This window comes from Neofelis nebulosa, chromosome 10, assembly GCF_028018385.1.
Source record: "Neofelis nebulosa isolate mNeoNeb1 chromosome 10, mNeoNeb1.pri, whole genome shotgun sequence".
NCBI classification, from domain to species: domain Eukaryota; kingdom Metazoa; phylum Chordata; class Mammalia; order Carnivora; family Felidae; genus Neofelis; species Neofelis nebulosa.
In genome coordinates, this window is record NC_080791.1 from 104,099,615 (window position 1) to 104,127,272 (window position 27,658).

Consider the following 27,658-nt stretch of genomic DNA (forward strand, 5'->3'; position numbering starts at 1 on the left):
CGCGGGCTGTCAGTGCGCGCAGGTGACGAAAAGGGGCCTGGGGCGACCTTGGCTGCGGGGCCGGCTCCAGAGGGTGACGGCGCGGGGACTGTGGGCTGCGGTGGGGGACGGCGCCCCGGAAGCAGTTACCTGTAGTAGCTCAGGAGCCCGTTGCTCAGCACGAACCACCGCCGCTGGTAGCCTTTGATATAATTGGTCCATTTGAAGAGCCAGCCCTCTCGAGCCGAGCCCGAACCCCCGGCGCCCGAGCCGCCGGAGCCCCCCGCCGGCGGCGCAGGGGCCGGGCCCGTAGCCGCCACTCCCCCGGCGCCGGAGCCCGGGCCGCCCGCCGCCGCCGCGGCCACCGTGCCCAGCGCGGCCCCGGAGCCCGGCCCCGAGTCTCCGCGGCCGCCGCCGCCGCCTCCCACCGAGGGGGGACCGGTGCCGCCGCCGCCCGGAGCTGCAATGGCCGCCGGGCCCGGCCCCACCAGCCCTCTCAGCTCCGTCGCCGCCATGAGCCGCCGCCGCCCCGAGATACAGGACCGGAACCGCCTACGAGAGCCGCCGTCGCCGCCCGGAGCGCCCCACACGGCTAGCGCATCAGCCGCGGCCGCGCAGCGTCCCCGCCCCGCCAGGCCCGCCGCGGGAGGAGGGCTCGGCCGCCGGGAAGGAGGCAGTCGATTGGTGCCGCCGAGCGTCACTTGCGGAGGACCCCTAGGACATTGGCATTTCTCTCGGGCCTGTCATCCCACACCGCCCAGTGAGAGCCCGGGGTGGGACGCGTCCTCCAGGCACGCCGATGATTGGTTCGAATGAAGGCCAATCAGACTCATGTTCAAGCTCATTGGTGCTTTCCCGAAGTCTCCGGCGCTCGGGGAGGACCCGAGAATGCAGAGTGCCCGGCCAATTCGACCACCGATTGGCCGGGGTTTCCGCCACTCATTTCAGTATATGTCCCCGTCACTGCCACGTCACCCCCTCCCATCACTCTTCTCTTCGTCCCCGTTCCATCCTTACGGATTGGTGGTTGGTATCAGCTGCTCAGCCTTTTCTACCATTTGCTGAACAAGCTGAGGAAAAGGGGAAGGAGTCTCGGTTTCTCATCCCCACTTTCATTTCTCATTGGTTCGCATGTATGTCACTCACAGGTTGGCGGAGAGACGGGGTGAGGATTGGAGACGATTGGTTCCGGATATTGTCTGTGATTGCTGATGCTTGGCAATGCTGACCAATAACAGAGACGTACTGAGAGAGGGGCTGGCTGGAGGCAACCACTAAAATCCGGGAAAGAGCTTGGAGGCGTGTTCGTCTGCTTCTAGCTTTTCGGAGTGGGCGAAGAGCGAGTTCTCTTCCCCAAACGCGTTTTTTTGTTGTTGTTGTTGTTGTTTTCCCACTTAGGTGCAGTGTTGCATTCCCTCTTCCAGAGTTAAGACCATCGTAGTTTCCCGCTGGGAAGAGTGACTCTCAGCAGTTAGCCACTGCCCGAGAAGCTACCTTGGAGGGCCTCCTGCTAGCAGCTGGATCTGAGCTGGAGACCGGGATTCCTGGGGAGTCCAGTAATAGCTTCCCCAGTTCCTTCCTGGATCCAAGATCCTCCTAAGTCCCTTCCCTGGTTTGTTCATCATCGCACCACACCCCTTATCTCGTGATTCTAGATTGTCCTGTGCTCTGGTTAGAGTAGGAAGCTAGTTAGCTTTTAACAGGATACCTGGAGGCCAGGAAAGGGGAAGTCGTGGACAGCGCAGCTACAAGAAAGTCAGAGGCCCGTCCTGGCAGCAAAGCCACAGGAAGCCGGATCAAACTGGACTGGCCCAAAGTGTCTGACAAAGAAGGCTGGAAACCCCTGACCAAATAAGGAAGGAAAGGCGCCAAACGCTGCTTTCAACACATCCCCGCCTCGGGTAATAAATATCCCACCCCCTAGTTAACAGCTGTCGACAGAAAGTAGACATCCAAACCCCCAGTGTGCAGTTCTCCCTGGAGCCGGCCCGCTCTCACCTCTCCAGAGCATACTTTCACTTTAATAAACTTTCCTGCTTGCAACTGCTCCTCCACTATGTCTGGTCTGTCCTTGAATTCTTTCTCGCGATGAGACCCAGAGCCTCCAGGGACATCCTTGGAATGCACTGGGTGGAGGCCTCAGGGGACGAACGGGTCTCGCCAGTCCACCTGGCAACATCTTTTTGGGGAACCAGTCAGAAGGAGGTAACCTGCGTGTTGAGGGACCCTCTTCATCAGTGAGTCTCAACTTTCGCCACTCGGGCTGGAGTGTTGCTTAGTCAAGTCGCCATTCCTTTGTTCTCTCTCTCTCTTTCTGATCTACCTGGGAACCGGATGGTCTGGTAGCATTTATGAGAAACTAATGTTCAGCTCCGAAGAATAAAGGGACACTTGCTCCTTCCAGCCGAAAGGCACTCTTGAGTGACTAAAAGTTGTATGGAAGTGTCCGAGATTATTTCTCAGGACGCGCAGCAATCCCATAGGGCTTTCCATCTCACTGGTAATTAAAACTTTGGCTCCTCTGGGTATGCACACATAGGACTGTTCCTTAGTGCTCCCAGACATGTAAGAGAGTGCTTCATGGCCCCTCGTGGAAGCGACACCAGTGATGCTCTGCACTGGTCCCTAGGTGACTGATATTCCCAGGCTGTCTCTGCGGGAATCTGCTTCTTGGTCAGGGACACTCTGACCCCTCCTTGTGTGGCTTCAGCCGCTTCCTCTTATACCTACATAGGCACTCTCTTTTGGTGGCGGGGCACAGGGACCTGGGAGATATTCTGTCACCCATTGCACAGGTGCTGCGTGATTGCCAACTCAGACTGCAAAGATCACTGTAAAATAAGCTATAAACCCTTTTGCTCCCTGGCAAGGGACCCCACTTATAGAGAGCTCTCCCTGTGGATCTGTGGGTAGGCCTTATCCACCACTTAATTAAATGTGGCTCCACCCAAATAATTCAGGGATGCAAAGAGAACTGGAAAATAGAGGTTAGCTTCCCCAGAGCTAACCACCAAGTAGGAGACTTCAACAGGTCAGGCAAGAAATATTTAGACACTCAAAGGGACCCCTGTCTCTGGTGGCTGTTGTTTGCCACCAACTGTTAAGAGGCCTATCAACAGAAGGAGAGTGGGATATTCAGTGATCTTGAAATCATGATGATCTCGGCTCCAAGGGATCCATCCTGGGACATCAGGGTTAATTATCAGGCATCATTTCATTTAGGGTCATCCGGAAGGCTGTCACTCTCCGGATGGCAGATGCCAGGAAGAGACGTCGTGCGCCCTGGGACACCAGGGCTGTTGTTGGGTCATCACATGGCATGCTGGCCACAGCCATGATGACCGGGTGAATGGACAGCAGGCTGGGGATGCCCACAGTCCACTCGCCTTTGGAACTCTCTAGAAGAGTTCCCAATTGAGATCCTATTAGGTTCCACAGAGAGAGAGCTAACTTTCCTCAGGGAAATAGTACTCCAGGCTTCTAGTAGTGGGAGGCCTGGTTTAGTTGTTCCTTTTCTAGTTAACAGAAGTCAATTCTCTCCCTGAAGACAATGGGAGATTCCACTTCCATACCCAAAGACTTTCTTCTGGGACATATTTTGAGACACTGGGATCAGTTCCCATTAGAAAGCCTAAATAGGGGCACCTGGGTGGCTCAGCAGTTAAGTGTCCAGCATCCTGCTCTGAATTTCAGCTGAGATTCTTGGATTGAGCCCTGCATGGGGCTCTGTGCCACAGTGTGGAGCCTGCTTGGGATTCTGTGTCTTCCTCTCTCTCTGCCCCTCCCCAACTCATACTCTTGTCTCTCTTCTTTCTCAAAAATAAACATTAGAAAGAAAGAAAGAAAGAAAGAAAGAAAGAAAGCCAGCCTAAGTAGGAAAATGCTCGTTTTCTTTTGTAACATTCCTTGGCCTCCATATAAGCTAGAGATCTAGTCAGAAAATGATAGTCCTAACTATAAAACTATATTGCAACTTGATCTCTCCAGTAAGAGACAAGAAGAGTGGGTAGGGATCCCTTACATCCAGGCCTTTACGGCCCTCAGGGATGACCCTGAGAAATGTAAAACATGCACAGTGGGAAGGGGTCATTTACATGTTTGGCCCCAAGAAAGAAATTTTCCCTGCAGTAGCTCCCCTCAGTAACTCCCCCTCGAAACAACCCAAGACCAGATTAACACCCCAACAGCCATTGGCTCCTCAGCCTAAGCAACTAATCTCCCACCCTATCAATCCATCTACCCTCCATTACCAGACTCAGGCCAAAAGAAAGAGCTTCTTTGCCCCCTCCAGGAGATGGCAGGTGGACCTTAGGGGACCACAAGAGTGTATGTTCCTCTTTTTGTTTGGTTTTAATGTTTATTTTTGAGAGGGAGAGTGCATGCTTGAGTGGGAGAGGGGCAGAGAGAGAGGGAGACAGGATCCAAGGCAGCCTCTGTGTTGACAGCAGAGAGCCCAATGTGGGGCTAGAACTCACAAACCCTGAGATCATGGCCTGAGCAGAAGTCCGACGCTTAACCAACTGAGCCACCAGGTGCTCCCCACCCCGTTTATTTTGTTAAAGTTTATTTATTTTGAGACAGAGAGAGAGAGAGAGAGAGAGAGTGCACGCATGCGAGCAAGCCAGGAAGGGGCAGACAGAGAATCCCAAGCAGGCTCCACTGAGCATGAAGCCTGATGTGGGCTTGATCTCATGACCGGGAGATCACAACCTGAGCCAGTATCAAGAGTCAGATGCTTAACCGACCGAGCCACCCTGGTGCCCTTCTATGTTCCCTTTTTGATGTCTGATCTCAGGCAGTGCCATGAGTGCTTAGGCCAGTTTTCTGAGGTTCCTAGCAAATTTACTGAGGAATTCCGGAGCCTGACTCTAGTCTTTTGATCTAACCTGGAAGGACCTTCTGGTCATTCTCTCTCATTGCTGCAGTACAGAGGAGCGATTCTACATCTGGGCAGATGTCCTTCATGCTACCTAGCCTAACAGATGTCCCATTAGAATGACAGCTGTCCTTCAGATAGACCCTTATCAGAATTATCAGCCCAGGTAGCAGGGACTAGCCTTCAGAGACCACATGGTACTGTGCCTCCTGGAAGGCATGAAGAGATGTATCATCAAGCTAGTAAACCATGATAAGGTGAGGGAGACCACCCAAGGACCTGATGAAAATCCTGCTCTTTTTCAGTCCTGTCTGGTAGAAGGGCCACAGAACCACCCATGTAGATCTGGATACCCTAGAGGGACAGTTGGTGCTGGGAATTCATTTTATAAGCCAGGCAGCCCCAAATACATGTAACAAGCTCCAAAAGATGGTTTTAGGGCCCCAAACTCCCAGTAGAGGTAGCTTTACTCCTTCATGGGCCAATCCTCCCACAAAGGCCCCAATATACAAAGAGGGAAATAAACTGGGCTCAGCAGAAAGACCACCAACTACATCTGGAGGGATGGCGGACACAAGACAAAAAGGTGATGCTTCCCCAGGCATTCCAATGGAAAATCATCAAGGGACTACGTGACTCCTCTCATGTGGGAAGAGACACATTAACCTCCTTAGTTAATAGAGTCTTTTCAGGAATTAGCCTGTCATGGGTGATCAAGGAAGTTACCAGGACCTGTAACCTAGGTCACAAGAACATCTCTGGGGGAGGGCTTAGACCACCTCCACTCCTCCAGACCATCCAAAGACAAGGCACATACCCTGGAGAAGATTAGCAGATAGACCACACTCAGATGCCCCCATCAGGGATATAAATACCTCTTGGTCTTTGTGAACACCTTCACTGGTTGGGTAGATGTTCATCCTGGTAGAACAGAAAAAGCTCAAGAGGTAATAATGAAAGCTCTACCAAGGGAAATCATCCCACACTTTGGGCTCCCAAAGTCTCTGTGGAGTGATAACAGCCCATTCTTTACTGCAAGAGTGACTCAACAAGTATCTTCTGCCTTGGGAGTTCATGACCACCTCCATGCTGCCTGGAGACCCCAATCCTTGGCTAATCAAACCCTTTAAAAAATCTTGGCAAAAAATCTTTCCAGGAAACCTTAGAATCCTGGACAAAACTCCTGCCCGTAGCCCTCTTGAGATTGAGAATGGCCCCAAAAAGGAACCTCCAACTCAGCCCCTTTGAAATTCCTTTCTTAACAGCAGATCTGCTACTTGATTCAGAAACTCACGAATTTATAAGACATTTAATCAGTTAGGACCGGTCCAGTAGATCATCTTTACTTGTGCCCAACCCAAGAAAGAACCTGTCCCTACCCAGATCAAGCCAGGGGACATGGTTTTATTAAAGACCTGGAAGGAGGATTTACATTCGGCTCAATTAGACCCTGAATGGTAGTGACCCTTCCAGGTTCTTCTCAGCACCCCAACAGCAGCTAAGCTCTAAGGTATAGCTAGGTGGATTCATTTGTCGAGAATAAAATTAGTGGCTCTAGACTACCCACAAAGACTGAAGACATTCCATCCTATTCCTGTGAGCCAGTGGAAGATCTACGCTACATCTCCAAGAAGATAAGTGATTGACATCTTACTATGAATATTTGCTTTATAATGTTAGGTATTGACTGGATTTTCCTTATACTGCTTCTCCTCTTTGCAAACCTTTGTCTACTTGGACCTCTGAGTTGCTTTTCTTGCTACGTTTAAACCACCTCCCTTCAAACAAAGCAAAAGTAAACAAAACAATGACATCTTTCTGTTGGGTCTAACCCTCCGATATGGCCCCAAAAGTCTTGTTTTTGGTTTGGTTTTTTTTTTCCTCATTCTCATTACTGTTCTAACCCATGCAGGTCCACAGAATGGTTCCAACATAACCTCCCAGGGAAATAACTTTTCCAATTGCTAGATTTGTCATTTATGTTCTCAGAAGGACCTTTCTTACTCCCTATTTTATCCCACTCATTCTCCTAATACAATTCTCCATCAGAAAAACTACACTGGACCACGTTCCCCTTCCCAAGAAGGGATTTTCATCTGCCCTAATGGGACCTGTGTTGACCTATCCACTCCCACCACCCATTTCAGGGATTTGGACCCCAATTATTCCTAAGCTCCAAGTCCATGCTTCCAGATAACTCCCAATAATTCAACCCATAAAAACAGATCCAGAAGATGGGTCAGCTGCCAAATAGCATCACCTCTGGGGGCAGTCTGTACAACTTTGCCAACGACCCTCGGACCAGCAGACAGTTTTCCAGTGTCTCAGTTCAAGGCTCCAAGCATGGAATGAGGCATGCCTGCTTAGGAAATCTAAATGACACAGATTATAATGCCACCCACTGGGTTGGTGTGCTAATCTCACCCTTTCAAGTAAAAACCCAATAAACCCATGTTTTGGATCATGGCCTAGCTGGACACCACTCAGCATTACTGTTTAATTTTTCCCTTCACAACCATTACTTTCCAGTTACCTAGGATACGGAGCCATGGGGAAATCTCTATTCCCCAGCTGCACACACAGTAACTCTTGCAGGTGGGCCCAACAGCTCCAGGAGATAGGAATAGTAAATTACCCCACAAACTTTTGTGCTCCTCCCAACTGTCTCCTTATCTGTGTACGTCCTTCTCCCAACCTACAGGGACCAGTCTTTACCCAGCTTGTATTGGCCCAAGGATTTCAATGCATTGATAACCTCAAACATCAGGCAGTTGTACCCCAGGATATGTGGCTCCCCCAGGAGTCCATGTATATAATTCTGCCCACTCCCACAACCAGAACTGGAAGGACAATAGGCTTTATACTGGCTGGAAGAGTAGATACCATTGGTGCATTAGCTCTTTGGGGGGGTGGGGGTAAGGGTGGGGGTGGGGGGGATTTGCATATCAAATTTGCATGTTGGAGAAATCTGATGGGAGCATTGGATAAACTAGCTTTCCCACCTCATTGTATTTCTCCAATCTCTCCAAAGTCCTTTCCATCTTTGGCCAATGTGGTTCTGGCTGGCTTTAAGGTGGGGTGTGTGCTGTCATTAACAGAGCATGTTGTACCTACATCAACACCACTGGACCGGTGGAGGAAAACATCCCAAAATTCTATGATCCAGCCACACGGCTACACCAAATGGGCAAAAGGGCTGATAGCTAATAATATTTGGGATGCTGTACACGAGACCCTTCCATCCGTAACCTGGTTCTTGCCCTTTTTAGGGCCACTAGTGGCTATATTGTTACTTTTGCTTTTTTGGACCTTGTTTGTTTAATTTTCTTGTCAAATATTTATCTCCCAGGGGTGCCTGGGTGGCTCAGTTGTTGAGCGTCTGACTCTTGATTTCGGCTCAGGTCATGATCTCACATCGTGAGTCTGAGCCCCATGTCAGGCCCTGCGCTGAACACTGAGGAGCCTGCTTGGGATTCTCTCTCACTCTCCCTCCGCCCTTCACCTGCTTGCTCTCTCTCTCCTCTCAAAAGAAATAAACTTAAAAAAAATTTTTTTTTAATTTGTCTTTTCCAGACTCCCAACAACTTCATTTATAAGTGATGGTTGCACCAGGGATTCCAATCTATCTGCCTTGAAGATGAAACCTACCAACACCCTCTGGACCAAGCCTGCGACTTCCTTTTACTCCCCACTGCCCATCAGGTTTCCTAAAATTCAGATAGCAAGGACTTCCGGAGCCCTCAGGCAGAGTCAACATCCCACACCAGCATGAAGTATTTACAGAAGATGTACCATCGCCCATTTTCCCTGAAAAGATTTTAAGGGCCCAGAGTCCATGGTGGGGGAGGGGAATGTTAGAGTAGGCAGCTAGTTAGTTTCTAACAGGATACCTGGAGACCAAAAAAGGGGAAGTTGTGGCCAGCTCCGTTATAAGCAGGTCAGAGGTGGGTCCTGGCCCAAAACAAAGCCACAAGAAACCAGATCAAACCAAGCCGGCTGACAAAGAAGGCTGGAAAGCCCTCACCAAATAAGGAAGAAAAGGTATGAAATCCTGCTTCCAAGAAATCCCCACCTCAAGTAATATTCCACCCCCTAAGTTAACAGCTGCTCAATAAAAGGTAGACACCCAAACCCCACAGTGTGCAGCTCTCCCTGGAGCCCAGAGCACAGTGTCATTGTGATACACTTTCCTGCTTGTGCTCTTATCCACTGTGTCTGGTCCGTCCTTGTATTCTTTCTTATAACGGGACCAAGAGCCTCCAGGGACATCCTTGGGATGGGCTGGGCAGAGGCCTCAGGGCCCAGGGTCTCCCTAGTTCACCCGGCAACACTCCTACTTCCGTCCCATGAGTTGCTGACGTTGTGGGGAGACAAATAGACTTGAGAGGACCTGACTGTGTGTGTTCCTCCTACCGGTGGGTGTCCCTATTTCTGAAAGTCACAGATTGAGTAACTCATGTAACATTTAGATGTCTCGGGGCTGCCTGGATGGCTCAGTCAATTGAGCGTCCGACTCTTGATCTCAGCTCAGATTTACTTGATCTCAGGGTCATGCGTTCAAGCCCCATGTTGGAGGTGGAGCCTACTTAAAAAAAAAAAATTAGGGGCGCCTGCGTGGCTCAGTCAGTGAAGCATCTGACTTCAGCTCAAGTCATGATCTCACAGTTCACAAGTTTGAGCCCGGGGTTGGGGGTCTGTGTTGACAGCTCAGCCTGGAGCCTGCTTCGGATTCTGTGTCTCCCTCTTTCCCTGCACCTCTCACACACTCTCTCTCTCAAAAGTAAATAACAAACATTTTTTAAAAATGTAAAAATTGGATGTTGTGAACTGTTGTTACAAAGGGAGCTTTGGGGAATCCTGCACCTGTTACATTTTGCTAATTTTATTTTTTTTATTTTTATTTAAAAATTTGTTTTTTAACATTTATTTATTTTTGAGACAGAGAGAGACAGAGCATGAACAGGGGAGGGGCAGAGAGAGGGAGACACAGAATCTGAAACAGGCTCCAGGCTCTGAGCTGTCAGGATAGAGCCCGACGTGGGGCTCGAACTCAGGGATCGTGAGATCATGACCTGAGCCAATGTTGACCGCTCAACGGACTGAGCCACCCAGGTGCCCCACATTTTGCTAATTTTAATTTTTTTTTTAACGTTTATTTATCTTTGAGACAGAGAGAGAACATGAACAGGGGAGGGTCAGAGAGAGAGGGAGACACAGAATCTGAAACAGGCTCCAGGCTCTGAGCGGTCAGCACAGAGCCCTATGTGGGGCTCGAATCACGGACTGTGAGATCGTGACCCCAGCCGAAGTCAGCCGCTCAACCGACTGAGCCACCCAGGCACCCCGCATTTTGCTAATTTTAAACCCACAATAGAAACAGCTGTTAGGACAGTGTAAAACAAATTGCTTTTGCTTGGCACAGCCTCTCTGGTATCAAGAAAGTAAAGAGAAACACTTTTTCTTTTCCTTTTTTTTTAAAGAAAATGTTGATATAGGGGCACCTGGGTAGCTCAATCGGTTGACTGAGCGTGCTTTGGCTCAGGTCTTGATCTCGTGGTTTGTGACTTCGAGACCCACATCGGGCTCACTGCTGTCAGCCTGTCAGCACACAGCCCACTTCAAACCCTCTGTGTCTCCCTCTCTCGCCCCTCTCCCACTTGTGCTCTCCCCAAGACTAAATATTAAAAATAAGAAGAAAATGTGATACATAAAGGAGAGAAATATTTATTGAATTCTGGAGAAAGGACACACTTTGAAACAATCTGCAATTAGATGTAGGCTGTGGTTTTTTAAAAACTGAATTAAAGTGAACTCCTTTATGCTGAGTCCTGCCTCTGCTACTTATTGGCTCTGTGACTTTGGAAAAGTCCGGTAAGCACTCCCAGCCTCCATTTGTATTTCTGTTAAACAGGGATAAAACCTTACCGGGATGCTGTGGTGATGAAATGCACTTGAACATGTTTGCTAAATTAAACAGCTACGAAAATGTGAGCTGGGTGGCCAGGCACGTCCCTCAAATTACTTGCCAATCACAAAGGAGAATTACATTCTGTAAATTTGGCTGTTCCCACCTTCACCCAGTTCTCTGACTTAGCATCATTCATCCTGGGACAAAATGTGTTTTTATGAGGTTCCTGGTGTGCTGAGGCATGAAGCAGACCAGCATCCCTTAATGAAGTTTTCTTGCCATACATGTTGAAAACTCCTGAATGCAATCGAGCCCTTACGTCTAACCTTCAATTTATAGAGGCTGAGGGAGCAAGTTCAACAACACCCCCAAGGAGACCATCAGATCAATCAGGAATGTGAGGCATTCTGCAACACAACAGGTTTTATAGAAGACATAAAGATTAAGGAAATGGATGTCAATAAAAAGGGTCCAGGGTAATTGTTTTAAATTTTTAAAAACTTAGAAGACACTGGGGCGCCTGGGTGGCGCAGTCGGTTAGGCGTCCGACTTCAGCCAGGTCACGATCTCGCGGTCTGTGAGTTCGAGCCCCGCGTCAGGCTCTGGGCTGATGGCTCGGAGCCTGGAGCCTGTTTCTGATTCTGTGTCTCCCTCTCTCTCTGCCCCTCCCCCGTTCATGCTCTGTCTCTCTCTGTCCCAAAAATAAATAAAAAACGTTGAAAAAAAAATTTAAAAATAAAAAAAAAAAAAGATTCTCACTCTCTCTCCCTCTGCCCTTCCCCTGCTTGCATGGTCTCTCTGAAATAATAAAAAAAATCTTTAAAAAAAAGAACTGGGTTTTGGGATGAGCACTGGGTGTTGTATGGAAACCAATTTGACAATAAATTTCATATATTGAAAAAATAAAAAATAAAAAATAATAAAAAGAACTGGGGAGGGGCACCTGTGTGGCTCAGTCAGTTAAGCCTGGGTGGCTCAATTGGTTGAGTGTCTGACTTCGGCTCAGGTCATGATCTTACGGTTCATGGGTTCGAGCCCTGCGTCAGGCTCTGTGCTGACAGCTCAGAGCCTGGAGCCTGCTTCGGATTCTGTGTCTCCCTCCCTCTCTGGCCCTCCCTGCTCACACTCTGTCTCTCTCTCAAAAGGTAAACAAACAAACAAAAAGAGAACTGGGGTGGGGGGCAGCAGGTGGCGTCTGGGTGGCTCAGTCAGTTAAATGTCTGACTTCAGCTCAGGTCATGATCTCGTGGCTTGCGAGTTCAAGCCCTGCATCAGGCTGTATGCTGACAGCTCAGAGTCTGGAACCTGCTTCAGATTCTGTGTTTCCGTCTCTCTCTGCCCCTCCCCCACTAACATGCTGTCTCTCTCAAAAGTAAATATTAAAAAAAAAAAAAAAAAAAAAAAGAGCTACTAGGGTGGCTCAATTGGTTGAGTGTCCGACTTCAGCTCAGGTGATGATCTCACAGTTCATGAGTTCAAGCCCCACATCAGGCTCAATGCTGTCAGTGCAGAGTCTGCTGGAGATCCTCTGTCCCCCTCTCTCTCTGCCCTTCCCCGCTCATGCTCTCTCTCAAAAATAACAATAAAAAAATGAATCAAAAATTGCGTTCAAAGCATATATATTTTGTTTTCCCATATCTTTCCGTGATTAAATATTCTGCTTTTCTAATTGTCCACGACACATGGATGATTATTGACCTAACCATCATTGTGAGACTGGATGTTTAGGTTATTTCTAATTTTTTTATTATAAATAATGCGTTAGTATCATTCCTTTGGAATCTTTCCTTAGATTTCTAGAGCCCAGTGAATTAGTCAGAGGCTATGAATACTTCTGAAGCTCTTCACATTGCCAAAGCATTTCTAGAAATGTAGTTTAGCCTACCAGTATGGGTGGCTGCCTCAAATTCTCACTAGCATTATTTTTAAAGATTTTGCTACCTTGATAGGTAAAAAAGTATTTTGTTATCTATGACAAGTGGAAGTGAACTTAATATTACTTGCATTTTCTTTTGTAAAAATTATTTTTAAAATTTTTATTTTTCAGACAGAGACAGAGCATGGGTGGGGGAGGGGCAGAGAGAGAGGGAGGCAGGGAATCAGAAGCAGGCTCCAGGCTCTGAGCTGTCTGCACAGAGCCCGACTGCGGGCCTTGAACTCATGAACCATGAGATCATGACCTGAGCCGAAGTCAGACGCTTAACTGACTGGGCCACCCACGCGCCCCTTCTTTTGTAAAAATTACTGTTCACAAGTGTGTGATCTATTACTTAACATGTTTTGTTTACTTTTGAGAGAGTGCAAGCAGGGGAAGGACAGAGAGGGGGAAACAGAAGATCTGAAGTGGGCTCTGTGCTGACAGGCTGACAGCAGCAAGCCGGGTGTGGGGCTCGAACTCACCAACCGCAAGATCATGACCTGAGTTAAGGTCCATCGCTCAATCGACTGAGTCACCCAGGTGCTCCCAGGGTCTTCTTTTCCTTACAGGATTACATGCAACGATGTCAGCTGTTACCTCTGTGCCCCATTGTCGTAAATTATTTCAGTGCATCATGTAATCTGATTATTGTTGACTTACATTAACACGGAGGTTAAGACCTGCTTTTACTGGTTACTCTTGAGTCTTAAAAATGACTTTCTAAGCACCTAGAACAATCTCTCTCACATACACTATGACTTAAAAGTCAGGAGTTACTGTAAGCTATTGTTCCATTCATAAAGTAGGAGCACATTTCTTAAACTCAGTCTTTCTCCCAAGAAATGCAATGTCTTTTCTGGAGAAGAGCCCACATCTCTGACTGGGGACTGTAATCTGGAGAGGAACAGGCAACATACAAGCCTGAGCTCCTTTCTTGGCTTTTCCACTAACTGCAGGGGCTCGGAGGCAAGTCCCTGCCACCTGGGGGCTTCAGCTGCGGGCACGTGGGCCACAAGCTCCCTCAAGCCTCCCTTCCCACATTCTGGGTTGTCTTCTGGAACGCGAGGGTGCCCAGCCTGTAACACCGCAGCACCATCAGATGAGGCCTCAACGTTCTCTTTGTAAGACGGGAGAGGAGGTGCTCCTGGGAAGACAGCCTTAGTCGGTCCCGGCAGCCAGAACATCCCGAGTCCCCTGCTCCGCGGCACACAGGCGACATCGGCTCAGGCAAGCTCGTTCCCCTCGAGGAGCCTGTCTTGTCTGGTCAGGAAACATTTTCATGCAAGTAGGTGCCCAACAAAGTTAAAGATCTCCCTCTTTATCCTTTAAAATTGTTATCCTTTTAAATGTCTTTCTTGTTTGCTGAGGTCTTCCCCCCCAAACGAAAGGTTTCTAGTTATTGCCGAACCAGGCAGCTAAGCGCAGAAGCATAGAGACAAAGAGAAAAATCATTTGCCCGGGAAGACATGTGCAGCCGTCCAGACGGTGGTCGTGGTTTCAGCCTGGCGCCGCACGCACGCACGCACGCACGCGCAGGCCGCCTCCCTGCAGGTCCTCGAGGCCTCGGCCTGGTTCTCCGACGGCTCCTGGAGCTGCACGTGCTTTTGCTACCAGTTCTCACACTGGTACACAGTGTGAACACAACGGGGACTGGGACGATTCTGCTCTTGGTTACTCTTGAGTCTTAAAAATGACTTTCTAAGCACCTAGAACAATCTCTCTCACATACACTATGACTTAAAAGTCAGGAGTTACTGTAAGCTATTGTTCCATTCATAAAGAGAGTCTAGCGCTCACACCATGAGGAGGGGAGAGAGGGGTGACAGTGGAGTCTCTCATCCGGGGCATGTTAGGGTAAAAAGAACACCCGAGCCTGAAATAATTAACACAGATTTACTACAAAGAATCGTCGACTCTTCTCCATCTCTGTTGAGCAGGCGAACTGTGCGATGTAAGAGCTAATGGCCGAGCAGCTTTAGGCCAAACTTGGCTACACGGAGCCTCCAGAAGTCACAGGACGCAGACGGGCTGGTGTGCCTGCTGGTGTGACTACAGCGCAGAACCTTGGCTTGCAGTGAAAGGGTGCACGGGGGAGGACTCAAAGCACCTAGGTTTTTCAAGATAAGTTACCACGTAAACATAAGCTCTTTGCTCTGTGTCCCTTACAACATTTAACAGGGAAAATCCTCACCGGTCCCCAACACCGAGAGCTTTGCCAGTCCATCTCAATGGGCCGGAGACACAGGTGATATCATACAAATTCAGACAAGAAGTAACACGAAGCAGAAATGCAGGCACACGGCTTTTCAAGTATACAATTTGTTTTTATTTACAATACCCTATAAAAATGTAAATTTAGAAACTTTAATTTTTATTAATTAGAACCAAACAAAAAAGAGAAAGCACAGAAAGGAAGAAATAATAGTCAAGTATTCACTTGATCAGTTGTGAGGGGAAGGGAGGAGAGGCGCATGGTGGAAACAGTCAGTAGGTGAGGGCAGAGGGAAGCTAGGTCATGTCACCGCGGAGCAGCTGGTGGGGCCGGGGCTACGGAACGGGGACAGACAGATGGAGAGTGAGGACAGCCGGTTACAACGGAGGGCTTTCTGGTTGTACAATACATGTATGTGCAAAATGTTGATTCTCTTTAAATATCATAACCCGTCCCCTCATTAACATTTGAAAAGGTGAGAAGAGCAAAAAGTGTATCAGGACAGTCATGAGAAACGGACTCTGATTTAACTGCCTTGAGGGCTGAGATCACTCGGGATCAAACCCCTCATCCTGTGTGGCTGCTGCGCGGGACAGGGACAGGTGCAAAGGACCGCGGGGGGGCTGTCCCTGCCGGGACGCAGAGCCAGGCCCCTGGCTGCCTGGGAGCGGGGGCCTGGAGGTGAAGGGGGAAGGACAGCAGGTGTGTCCGTGGCGTGGAGGAGCCCGCAGAGCAAAGCAAGCCGAACTCCGCTTCCGTGGCTACCGCTGGAGGTTGCTACCCATGACACCAAATCAGAATGGGGACGAGGGAAGTAAAAGCATGGCTTACTGAAATTGTCTCAGGAAGACAGAGCGAGTGTGCAAACGCTACGCTGCGGAAGCAGGCTCTCGTCCGGTTCATCAGGGGCAACCCTGCAGGTCATAGAGGGGACAGGCCCTGGGGCGCTGCCGTTGTAGCCGGAAAAGGGCTTAACCGTGTATGTTTTCACTGAGGTGGACAGACACCGAGGAAGTACAGCGGGGACGAGAGACAGGACTTCTCAGCCTAGAGCTGGGTGTCAGCCAATTAAGAGTTCTGATTTTATTAACGTGCTGCATACCCTGCGTTTATATTAAAACAAGTAGAACCCAACAAATTAATTACAGGATGGACTAGAAACAGATTAAAACTACATCAGCTGGTTTGTTTTTAGAGGAGGGACGTGTCAACTACGTATTTCTCAATCTAAAACTCTTTCTTTACGGATCCTCTGGAGACCACACGAACGCGTGCAGAGGGGGCGTGCGCGCATATATGTATATATTGGTTTCTACTTAATTGGTTCTCCTATAGTCGTATTAATATGGGGCAACGAAAGAAGACTTTGATAGGATGAGGGAAGGAACCCTCTGGCAGGCTACAGTCTACTGTGACCTGGAGCGGTGGTGGTGGGACAAAGGGAGAGATTATATTTGTGTCTCTAGGGCAAAGAAAATGCACAATTGAGAAGACTTGAGGGACAGCAGGACATGCAGAATTGTAACACAGAAGGTAAGAAGAAACCAGAAGGGTCACCCAGCCAAATTTCACAGAGCAGTGGGGAAATACCTGGCATTCAGAGACGACCCCTGCCAACAGGAATCAGTCCCACAAGACGCTTTGGGGAATAAGCTACCTTCCCTCCCTCATTTAAAAACACTCCATTGTGATGGCGGCAGTGCAGGTGGCAGCCAAAAGGAGGTACAGGACACATTTGGAGATCTTTTATCGTATCCCCTGAACTAGCCTATGGGTATAAAGAAAGAGAAAAAGGAAACTTGTGTAAATGAGTTAAAACAGAAGGCAATCTTTTGCATCAAAGTCACACCTTTGTTAGAATTCTCGTAACAGAACACCCACAACCTCTCTCTACCCTTATTTAGTGATCTCTGAGGGTGCTGCTGCTCCCGGTACGGGGCCTGGTCTCTGGCAGATGCTTAGAGATTTGATACGAGTCTCTACTGTCTTCCACTACATTCAGTCCTAGGCCCCTGACCTCCTCCTCGGGACTTCTAAAGTGCCAACTTTAGAAAGATGCGGAACTCTCCTGTTTCAAACTTACTGCAGCTTTGTTTCCAGCAAGTTCAGTTTCTGTCGGTCAACATAGCGAGAAAAGAGGGATACCAGGTTTGTCGGTATTGAGATTGGCTTGGCCAGGGCTGCTTGGGGAATCCGCAGAAGTTCTCGGGTCGCCATGAACATCACCTCTGTCCTGAAAGGTAACCCGGTGAGAACCGATAAGGACAGTATAAGAAAAAGAATAAAAGATTATTCTGAAAAGACTGAAAGGAGAAACCCAACCCCGACTGACCACTGGTTGTTCTGTGTGGATTCTGTAGCAGGCTCTGAACTCTGTAGGTCTTCCCCACGGCTCAGGATGACGAGGAGCAGTGACAGGCCAAACTACAAGAGGAGACAGAGGCACTCAAAATCAGCACCGCATCCGTCCTCCACCACCACCGAAGAGATCCCAGTACTAGATGGGGAACGGCACCAGATCAAAAGGACCCCACAGCAGTGCTGCGAAACAGGGCAAACGTCAGACAACCGTGAACTGGGAGGCCGAGTCCTCCCGACTCTACTTCGGGCAGAGCAGCAACAGGCATGCTCCGCGAGAGGGGAAGTCCCTCTCTGCTCGCCCACCCGACCGTGACAGGAGAAGCTAGCTTCCCTGCCACGGAAAACGTGCAGTTAGATTTTCTCCTGTTCGCTACAACGGAAACGGATTAAAGAAGAAAACCAAAGACAAACTTGGATACAGAAAATTAAAGTTCACAGCAAATGTAAGGAGAAACACTACACAGATTACGAGATTTTGAACTCAGAAAAAAAGATGTTACGACCGGTGGGAAAATGTACAAAGAAAGGTAACTGAAATGATCAGGATATGAAGGGATTTCCTTAAATCTCTGTAAAAACTTTCCTTAACAAAGGATACACCTACTGGACATATAAAGGCTTAGACGAGACGTTAAAAACAGAAAAAGGATACACGATACATCCATGTTTCTAATCTAACAACGTGCTTTGAGGTTAAAGATTTGTTTCATTAGATTTGTTTTACCCGGTGGACGTGTGGTCTGAAGAGGCACAGAAGGAAATACAAAAGGGGACGAGTGGTACAAGGTTAAATGTAGAAGTCATAGCTATACTGGATCTGAAGGGAATCCCACCTTTCTGAGTTCACCTCACAGAGGACAACCTTTGTGTCACCGTCAGGAAAACGACACTGGGCTACACATATAACCTCTTGTCTGACTTCATGGTTTTCTATCGCCTTTATCAACGTTACAACTCATAGACTGAATAACGTGGAAGGCCCATAAGCTATCCCTCCAGAATCCCCATCTTTTGGCCCCCGAAGCACTGTCACCTCTCGGCCCGGATGTACCGCCCTCAGTCACTCTTTGGCGGGTTTTCAGGTACGAGGGAGATAGAGGCCTTGACACTACTTTCTCTCTCTGCCAGCACACGTGCCCACTGTGGAAAGGCATGACACTGAAGGTCATAGCGGTGCACTCATCTCAGTAACAGGACAGCCCTGGAATCGACCTCGTCACTTCCACTTCCAGGTCAGGAAATGGGCTCGGCAAAGCAAAATCATCTGTTCGGTTCACAAGCCTAGAAAATGGCAGGCAAGGGATGGAAACCTGCTGAGAGCTCGCGTCTTCTCTTCTGTTATGCTTCCTTTGCACGTCTCTGGATCGTCAAACTGATGTAAATGAAATATGAAATGGGATGTCTTCTACTATTTAGTCTCACGACCGAGAGTGTGGATCACTGACCCAGTACATTCTCGTCCTCATGTGAGAACTCTGATTTTATCTGAGGTCACACCACTGTGAACTGAGAGATGTTTTCCAGCCTTCTCTGCAGTGACGTGTGGCAGGTGAGTTGAACCTGGCCACTGAGGTTAAGCTGCTGGTTAGAACTCCTGGAACAGGTCCAGACAAGGCAGACAGACGGCAGATATCCACCGTTTGGCCCCTCTGCACGCACCTCTCTTCCTGATGCAAAGTGGAGCCTTGAATTCAACAACCGGCACGGAGTCTGAGGGTCACCGGCACGGCAGCCACTGCTAAGGCTGCAGAGAAGGCAAACCAAAGGAGTCTGTGTCCCTGAGGGCAACGTGGACACCACACGAGAGCTGTTCCACGTGAGATACAGAAAACCCTATTTTGCTGAAACCTTCGTCCTTCCTAGTCTCTGTCACTAGGAGCTCAATGTAACTTCTGACTGAAAGAAGCCTTTCTTTTACAAGTTGCCACAGCTACAGCAGCCACTATTTGTATCTACAACTCAAATCTAGAAGGCTGGCAAAGTTCAGGGACACAGGAGGGCAAGAGCACCTTGTTCTGGAGCACAGCAGCGAGGTGAGGGTTAGAGGGCGCTGGCGCGGCCGCGCTCTGAGGTAGGTTCATTAGCTGTTGCAGAAGGCTGGTGACAGTCACTGATGGAAGGTGATAGAGCAGGAGGGAGAAGGGACTCAGTAAGCATGGCAGCACCTACAGAAAACAGAGAAAAGCATTACATCCTGGCCACTGGGGTGTCAGTGGGCGCGGACCGGATGGGGGTGCTCAGCTGTGCACTCAAACGGCCTCAGGCAAGTTGTAACAAAAAAGGGTTGACGAGTCTAGCAGGTACTGCTGGGTCTTAACAATGGATTCGGAGGTGTCTACTGAGAACTTTTTAAAACTCAATTTGTGCAGGAAACATGACTTGTGTGAACCAAGGGTGTAAAATCACTTCTCAAAGAGCAAGATTCATGAGAAGACATCAATCAGTGTTTTAATTCACTCCACAAATACTGACTGAAATGCCTATGGTGTGTCTGGCCGCGTGGGTTAAAATGAAATGGTAAACAGGACAGACCTTCAGGGAGCTAAGGCTCAGTGGGGAGTCATAAGTATACCCTGAGAAGCACTGGGAGACAGGGAGATCCCGAGTCCTCAGAACTACCCAGAAGTACTTTCAGACTTCACTGGATCTTGTTTGATCTTTATAAAAGCTCAGTGAGGAAATGGAGAAATGATAATCCAATTTTCACAGATTAGACAAGCTAAATGAAAAGGGCCTTGGTATGAGAAAAAAAAAGGCGGCGGGGGGGGGGGGGGGGGGGCTTGGTGTTCAGAGTGACATAGCTAACAGAGAGAACCAGAATCCAAGGCCGTTGAGTCGTTCCCTCCGTTCTGCCCCAAGGCCCAGACTGGAAGGTGAAAATACAGTGCTACCAATAAAACTAGGTTCTAACACAGGTAAGGAAATCAAGGGTGCTCCCAGCACTCAGTGTCCACGGTATAAAAAATGATGGCTGTTGTTACTTCAGACGGCATTCAAGGGTGGACTTCAAGAGTAGACTATCTGTGGGGCGCCTGGGTGGCTCAGTTGGTTGAGCATCTGACTTCAGCTCAGGTCACGATTTCACTGTCCGTGAATTCGAGCCCCGCGTTGGTCTCTGTGCTGACAGCTCAGAGCCCGGAGCCTGCTTCGGATTCTGTGTCTCCCTCTCGCTCTGCCCCTCCCCCACTCACACTCTGTCTCAAAAATAAATAAAAACATTAAAAAAAAAAAAAGTAGACAATTTGTGATCTACTAGTCTAAATAAACACAGCTTTAACAATGAAAGCAGCTTTAATCATACATAAAAGTGAACAAGTGTATGATGATGTCTGTGTACCCATCACCCAGTTTCAACAATAAATCATCAGCATCCTGCCAGTCTATGTTTCTCCTAAATCATTTCATCCGTAAATACTCTACTTTGGATCTCTAACAAGACCTCTTGCTGTATTACGGCACCTAACAAAATTAAATCTCCTCCAAATTCAAATTTCTTCACTTGTCTCAAAAATGTCTTTTAGCAGTTGACTTATTCTAATCATGATTCCAACAAGACCCACACATTGCATCTGGCTGGTAAGGCTTTTAAAATCTGTGAACGGGGGGCACCTTGATGGCTCAGGAGGGTCTGACTATTGATTTTGGCTCAGGTCATGATCTCATGGGCTCTTGAGTTTGAGCCCTCAATCGGGCTCTGTGCCCCCTCCATTGCTTGTGTTCTCAAAAGAAGGAAAGGGAAAGGAAAGGAAAGGGAAAGAAAAGGAAAAGGAAAAGAAAAGGAAAGGAAAGGAAAGGAAAGGAAAGGAAAGGAAAGGAAAGAAAAGGAAAGAAAAGAAAAGAAAAGAAAAGAAAAGAAAAGAAAAGAAAAGAAAAAAAAAATCTGTGAATAGGTCCTTTGCCCACTGCCCGTCTCGTCTTGTTATTTAGTTGTTGAAGACACTGAGTTATCTGTCCCATAGTTTGGATTTGGCTACTTGTACCTCTGTGAAGTCACTTAACAGCTTCTACTAGCTTCTGTCTTTCCGATAAAAACCAATGGTTAGAATCAGAGGTTTGATTAAATCAGGTTTAAGTTCCCTGGAGGGGGGTGGGAAGACGAGGGCAAGAAAACGTGTGTGCCTTCTCCTGCATCATGTTAAGAAGCACAGTGTGTGGGTGCCCCCCCCCCCCTTAGTGATCAGATGTCTGCTCCTGCCCCAACCACTGTAAAGTTTCCCATCCACCTGTTATCTAATGCCTTTTGCACCAGTAGGCACTGCTGTCCAGACTGACTGGCTATGTTGTTAGGGGTTGTAAAGCGGTGATCTTCTAATTTCATCATTTCTTTTGCATTATTAGCTGAAATTCTTCTATGAAGAACCTTCTGTTATCAACTTTCTGGTTACCGTGATACTTGGTTGTGATGGAAAGGCAAGATAAAGGTTTGATTCTCTTTCAAAGTTTACTCATTCTCAGAATAATGAGTTCTGGATGGCCTAGCAATCTCTGAAGGTGATTAATATATTTTTTGGTATCATTATGAACTCATTGAATGAAAAATCTTTAATATATTTCAATCCATTGCCGTACTTTCTCTTTCTGATGCAAATTATCCCATTTTTGGCCAACAGGAGCCCCTTCGGTTTGGTTTGTGCAATTTTACATGGGACCCCAGTAATCTTTTAGCTTCCTTACTTTCTGGCATGAGATATTCCAGGATTACCTTGTATATTTTGTGCTGCGGACCTGCTAGTTATTACTTCAAGAAATGGTATTTGGAAAAGTGGCCTAGGACTCTAGTGCATATAGGTAAAAACTCTACCTCTGCAGTTAACCAAGTTTTCCTGCTCAGCAGGTACCTCCACTCAAGCAAGCATCTTTGAATTCCTAGCTCCCAGCACCTAGCTCTAGGTGCTGTATTTCTGGGACCTAAAATAGTGCCTGGTTCACACAGGCGTTCAATATTTACTGAATGAATAAAGCTCTCCCAAACTTGTCTCCACTGATGAGTTCCTCTAAGACTGAGTGCCCGCCTCACGGCCTAGAACAATCTATAAGCTGTCAAGGGAGCTGTTGCTTTAGTCTTGCTTTTTCGAAGATAAACCTCAACTCCTTAAACTTCACTCCATTTTTCCTTCTTGAAATCCTTAAAAAATGTGTCTGTCTCATCCCACTTCACTGTTCTTGATGATGAAGGCTCCACTTGGCATTACTTTCTTCTGCAGGTGCTACAACTTCACAAGGAATTTTTCAACTCAGAAGGAGTTATTATTATTACTTCAGGAGAAGTAATGTTCAACTCTTTCATGCCACACCACTTACAGGGTATCCTGGCATCATGTTTTCTGTGGACCAACACTAGATTGTTCTTAATCAACTCACAGTCTATTGTAACAGGCTCACTCTCATAAATTCTAACATTCTGAACCTCACACTTGGTAATGATTTCCCTTTATGCTGCCTTTATCAATTTCTTGCTCTGAACTTAAGACTATTCTAAATATTGTTAATCTTTCGAGTGTTACGACAAGAACAAGAAAGAGCAATTCTTTCTTACCAACAGTTAGCTTCTAAACTTCAAAATCATGTTTCAAATTCCAGCCTAGTTTAAATTTTTAATGTTCGTTCATTTTTTGACTGAGAGAGACAGTGCGCGCGGGGGGAGGGGCAGAGAGAGAAGGAGACAATCTGAAGCAGGGTCCAGGCTCTGAGCCATCAGTACAGAGCCTGACACAGGGCTTGAACCCATGAACCGCGAGATCATGACCTGAGCTGAAGTCGGATGCTTAACCGACTGAGCCACCCAAGTGCTGCAAATTCCAGCCTAGTTTAGATCATGACAATTATTAGTTATAAGCACTGGCTTGATTCCTGTGGGATACCATTCAACTAAGGCTACAGGCGAACGTTCAGTCTTGATAACAGCCAATGAGTGATGCTTTATATCCAGCAAAGTAACCAAGACCGTAAGTGCAAATTTTCATGAGCATCAGATTTACCTGGGGACTCTCGTTATAGATACAAAAGCCCTGATCTTTCTTCTGTAAACTCTGGTTCAGCATGTTTGGAGTAGAGCTAAATTATCTGCTTCCTAAGAAATTCTGATACGCAACACAGTTTTGCAACCGCATCAAATAAAATGGGATTTTTTGCTTTCCTCGGTTTAGGAACTTGCTCTGTTGGAGGAAAAAAATGGGATCAAGAATATAGGCCTGGAGTAAAGTTTTGCTTTAAATAATCAAATCCTACTGCCAAAGGTTAGACAAAACTACAGAAAAGGGGAGAGGAGAGGAGAAGCAATTTGGATTCTAGAGCTCTTATCAACTGTGAAGACCCAAAGGAAAGAAGTCCCACATGGGGGATCATCACCTCATCTTGGGCATCCTTCTTGATAAGGAAAGGGAGATTCCTGGCTGTTGTCATGAGAATGTCAGCTGCTTGCTCTGTGGAGAGGAAAGGAAGAATACGGGCAACCATTCTCTTCCCTTTTCGGATACACATGATCTGTACAAAGTGGTCATCACTTGGCCTGCAGGGGAAGGAAATGCTAACTTAGGTCAGCAAGAACAGTGCAAGACGCCCTTCTTCTCCGCTTACATGTTACTGAACAAATATACTGTACTCATTTTTACCCTACAATGACCTGTGCCACAAAACAGAATTACTTCTCCAACTCTCAACCAAATAATAAGAAGTAATTTTTCAAGTTTCACAAGCATAGAAAATCATCACTACACAAATGTATGTTAAAAAGATGTGGTCGAACTACAGGCGTTAATTTCCTTTACGTTTATGTAACTTTACAAACAACATGCTAATACAGCAAAATCTGAAAACCTACGTAAGCAAAAAGGATATAAAAGCATTCATTTCAGAGTTAATTTTATTAGTACTGTTATCATTTTTTAAGAACCTTTTTGCTGTATATTTTTTCATTAAAAAAATGACTCCATAGAATTCATATGACTTTGTTACTTTTTTCACTCAACAAATTCTTGTGACATTTTTCCATGTCAATAAATATACTTCAGTTACATTGATTTGATGACTGCCTAACATTCCCAACTATGGACAAACCCACATGTACTCAACCAGTTGCTTGTCAACACAACTCCAGAAAAAGTGTGTTGAAAAGAAGGTACTTATTCTTATGTTCTGGTTTGTGTATGTCCTGGCTTAGAAGAATCATCAATTCTCTTCAATGAGCAAAGGGAAATGGAGTTATCAGGACAGAGTCCTCTTGCGTTCATCAAACACACACTTAGGGTTTATAAAACAGTTACTGTTAGCAAGATCCTGGGCAGAAGAGACAGATACAGAAAAATAGATAGATATATTAAGGAGCTTAGTCCCCACTGGAAGACTGACTGCCTTCCATAGCATGTGCGTATTCTATGGAAATCCCAAGGAAGTATAAATATAAATGTCTATACTTTTCATCTCAGTAGAAAAAATAATACACAAAGATTACAAGCATGAACATGCTAAGATAAAGCATAAAGCAAGTACAATTCGTAGGCTCATAGAAACCAAACCATGTTCCCCACTACGTCTCCAGTGCCCAGCAGACAGTGAATAGACGGGTGTTGAATATATGAATCCAGAATAAAGAGATTTTCTTTTTCCTGGCTGGGAAGGACTATGAAATGCTTTATATGACATGGCATTTGAGTCAGGCTGGAAGGATACACTCTGAGCTTCCTGAGATGGTAAGGAAGGTCAGCCGAAATACAGAAATGTGGAAAGCTCAGGTCAGCCGAGTGAGGACTCCAGCTGGCCTCATGTGTCCCTCCAAGTGTACAATTCTTACCTCTCTTGTCCAGGCAATTTCCCCCTTAAGTTGTCATACATGCAACAAATTTTGTGCTTTCTTTCATCCGCCAGGGCAGGTCGCTCTTCTTCTAGACTTAGGAGATACCGCCTTTCATAATCCTCCACATCAAGGAGTAAACTATAGGTCTGAGTGAAACACAAAGCAGGCCACAGCATGCTGGGTCAGGATCAGAGTATTAGATAAACAGTTTCACAGTTTAGGACCCCCACGTAAAGACAGAAGACTGAAAACTAATTGTAGTAAAACTGAGAGGAAAAAGGTGCTCTTTTAAATCCAGAAAAACATAGTGCAGTAACTTAAAGAATTCCTGTCGGGGCGCCTGGGTGGCTTGGTCGGTTAAGCGTCCGACTTCGGCTCAGGTCATGATCTCACGGTCCGTGAGTTCAAGCCCCGCGTCGGGCTCTGTGCTGACAGCTCAGAGCCTGGAGCCTGTTTCAAAGTCTGTGTCTCCCTCTCTCTCTGCTCCTCCCCTGTTCATGCTCTGTCTCTCTCTGTCTCAAAAATAAATAAACGTCAAAAAAATAAAAATAAAAAAAAAAAAAAAAAGAATTCCTGTCTGCTGTCCCTCCTTTAGTTTTTTTTTTAATTTTTTTTTTTTTTTTTTTAACGTTTATTTATTTTTGAGACAGAGAGAGAGACAGAGCATGAACGGGGGTCAGAGAGAGGGAGACACAGAATCTGAAACAGACTCCAGGCTCTGAGCTGTTAGCACAGAGACCGAGTCAGGGCTCGAACTCACGGACCGTGAAATCACGACCTGAGCCAAAGTCGGCCGCTTAACCGACTGAGCCACCCAGGCGCCCCTCTGCTGTCCCTCCGTGACCTCTAACCCAGGAGGTATCCATAGTGAATGACTGTACACTTGGCAATGTTACAGCAGCAAGAACGGCATTCTAACTAACATAAATGATGTTTATCACTGCTCCAAGTGATGCCCCATATTAATAAACACAGCAATCACTTTACTACTGGATACCAGGCACTGTGCTAGGCACTTTGCATGTACTCATTCACCAAATATTCTCCACAGCCCAGTGAGAGAGAGACTATTACCAGCTCCATTTTTATAGATGAAGAAAACGAGCACAGCACAGAAAGGTTAAGCAGCTTGCCTCAAGTCACAGGCTCAGCTAGAAATGGAGAAGATGTGAATCGCAGGCCGGTTATGCCATGGTGTTGCAACAGGGTGTTTACGCTTAACGACTTAATTGCCTACACGGTTCTACTTACTCTGTTCTTAGCATCCAGCCCAGTGCCCAGCACCCAGGGCGTACCCAGTAAATACATGTGGACTGACTTAATTAACTACATTGATTCACAGGTGGAACCACATAATTTTTATTCCCATTTTCTTAGAAGGTGACCTAACTAAAACACTCAGCGGTTAACTGAACAAGTGTGAACAAATCCCGGTACTTCTGATTGTAGCAGTGTTCTTTCTGTGAGGTGCAGCACACTCTTTTCTAGTGCGCTCGGGTACACAGCAGGTGTGTAAGAAGAATATATTCATTAACTGCAATCACAGGACACCACTCCCTACTTTTCACTTCTCGCGAACACATACATTTGCGAGTTCCGTATTTGAAACGAACGACAGCAACAGATTTTAAAACTTACTTTCTCAATTATGACCAGGGTTTTTCGTCTCTTGTCCCGAACCTGTTTTTCTTTTGTCTCCTAAAAAAAGACAAGACAGTGTGAACTGTTTACCTCTGTTAAAAACAACCTCCTAAGTGTGTACATATAGTTCCATTTGTGACAATACCGTAAGAGAATCCTAACTCTTCCAAAGTTAATAATCTAAAACAACACTAACTGGACAAAGGTCACAGAACTGAATGAACTAACCCACACAAATGATTAAACTGAATTTACAGATGGGCAAAAGGTAATGGTAGGATACAGTAAAGATGAAGCTAATCCCAGGAAAATCTTAAGAGCACATAGAAAATGGTGATCTTAAGAACTGCACTAGATAGCTGATGCTGTTTGCAGCCAGTCACCCAGGTTAAAGACTCCTGCCGCCCCCGTCCTGCCTGGCTGCCTTAGAGGTGAAGGTGTTAGATCTCAGCCCCTGTGCAGGAAACCAGAAAGCCAGGACATGCCAGGTAGGACGCTCCTAGTTAGACAACAACCGACTCCATTATGCATGAGTCCATTCCACAATGACCTCCAGAACAGTAGGGACGACCCGCACAATTCTGCTGACACTTACGTCATCCTCACTCCGAGATGTCACAACAGCATCGATCATCTTTCGGGGATTATTCACACTAGAGACAGTGAGCTTTCCCAGAGAGCCCTCAAACTGCACTGCAAAGACAAAACATTTCCAAAAAGGAAGTCAGCGGTGCAGGTGGGCCGCTTCCAAAGACCTTTATGTTCTCTGGTCTTTCCTCACAGCCTAACAATTCGATACAAAAACCTACATATCTAACGTGATTTCTTATTAAAATCGATCTTTTCCCATTTTGGGGTTGTTAATAATAATGACACTCTGAAGTATTTCCCTTTTATTATATAGGGATACCAGAAATTATAACACATCTGAAAAAGTTACGCAATCTCAAGTCTTAAAGGATCTACAAGTG

The 27,658-nt window shown here is 46.9% G+C and overlaps 2 protein-coding genes and 1 long non-coding RNA gene across 3 annotated transcripts in view; 1 reads left to right on the top strand and 2 right to left on the bottom strand.

Moving 5' to 3' along the window:
- Positions 1–541, bottom strand: part of OSBP (oxysterol binding protein) — a 36,487-nt gene extending 35,946 nt beyond the window's left edge. Inside the window, exon 1 of the mRNA XM_058689102.1 lies at positions 130–541. Coding sequence (XP_058545085.1) covers positions 130–494 — 365 coding nt within the window. The 5' untranslated portion in view covers positions 495–541. The remainder of the gene's footprint in view (positions 1–129) is intronic.
- A 325-nt stretch (positions 542–866) lies between these two features.
- Positions 867–8,986, top strand: LOC131487926 (uncharacterized). The gene is made up of 2 exons (XR_009250010.1): positions 867–2,216; positions 8,429–8,986. It is a non-coding gene; the product is annotated as an uncharacterized LOC131487926 (long non-coding RNA).
- A 5,998-nt stretch (positions 8,987–14,984) lies between these two features.
- The window catches only part of PATL1 (PAT1 homolog 1, processing body mRNA decay factor), a 31,966-nt gene continuing 19,292 nt past the window's right edge, over positions 14,985–27,658 (bottom strand). The window contains exons 12-19 of the mRNA XM_058689103.1: positions 27,283–27,380; positions 26,685–26,744; positions 25,044–25,192; positions 23,603–23,762; positions 19,264–19,419; positions 17,226–17,317; positions 16,977–17,126; positions 14,985–16,661 (exon numbers count right to left, since the gene is read on the bottom strand). Coding sequence (XP_058545086.1) covers positions 16,640–16,661; positions 16,977–17,126; positions 17,226–17,317; positions 19,264–19,419; positions 23,603–23,762; positions 25,044–25,192; positions 26,685–26,744; positions 27,283–27,380 — 887 coding nt within the window. The 3' untranslated portion in view covers positions 14,985–16,639. The remainder of the gene's footprint in view (positions 16,662–16,976; positions 17,127–17,225; positions 17,318–19,263; positions 19,420–23,602; positions 23,763–25,043; positions 25,193–26,684; positions 26,745–27,282; positions 27,381–27,658) is intronic.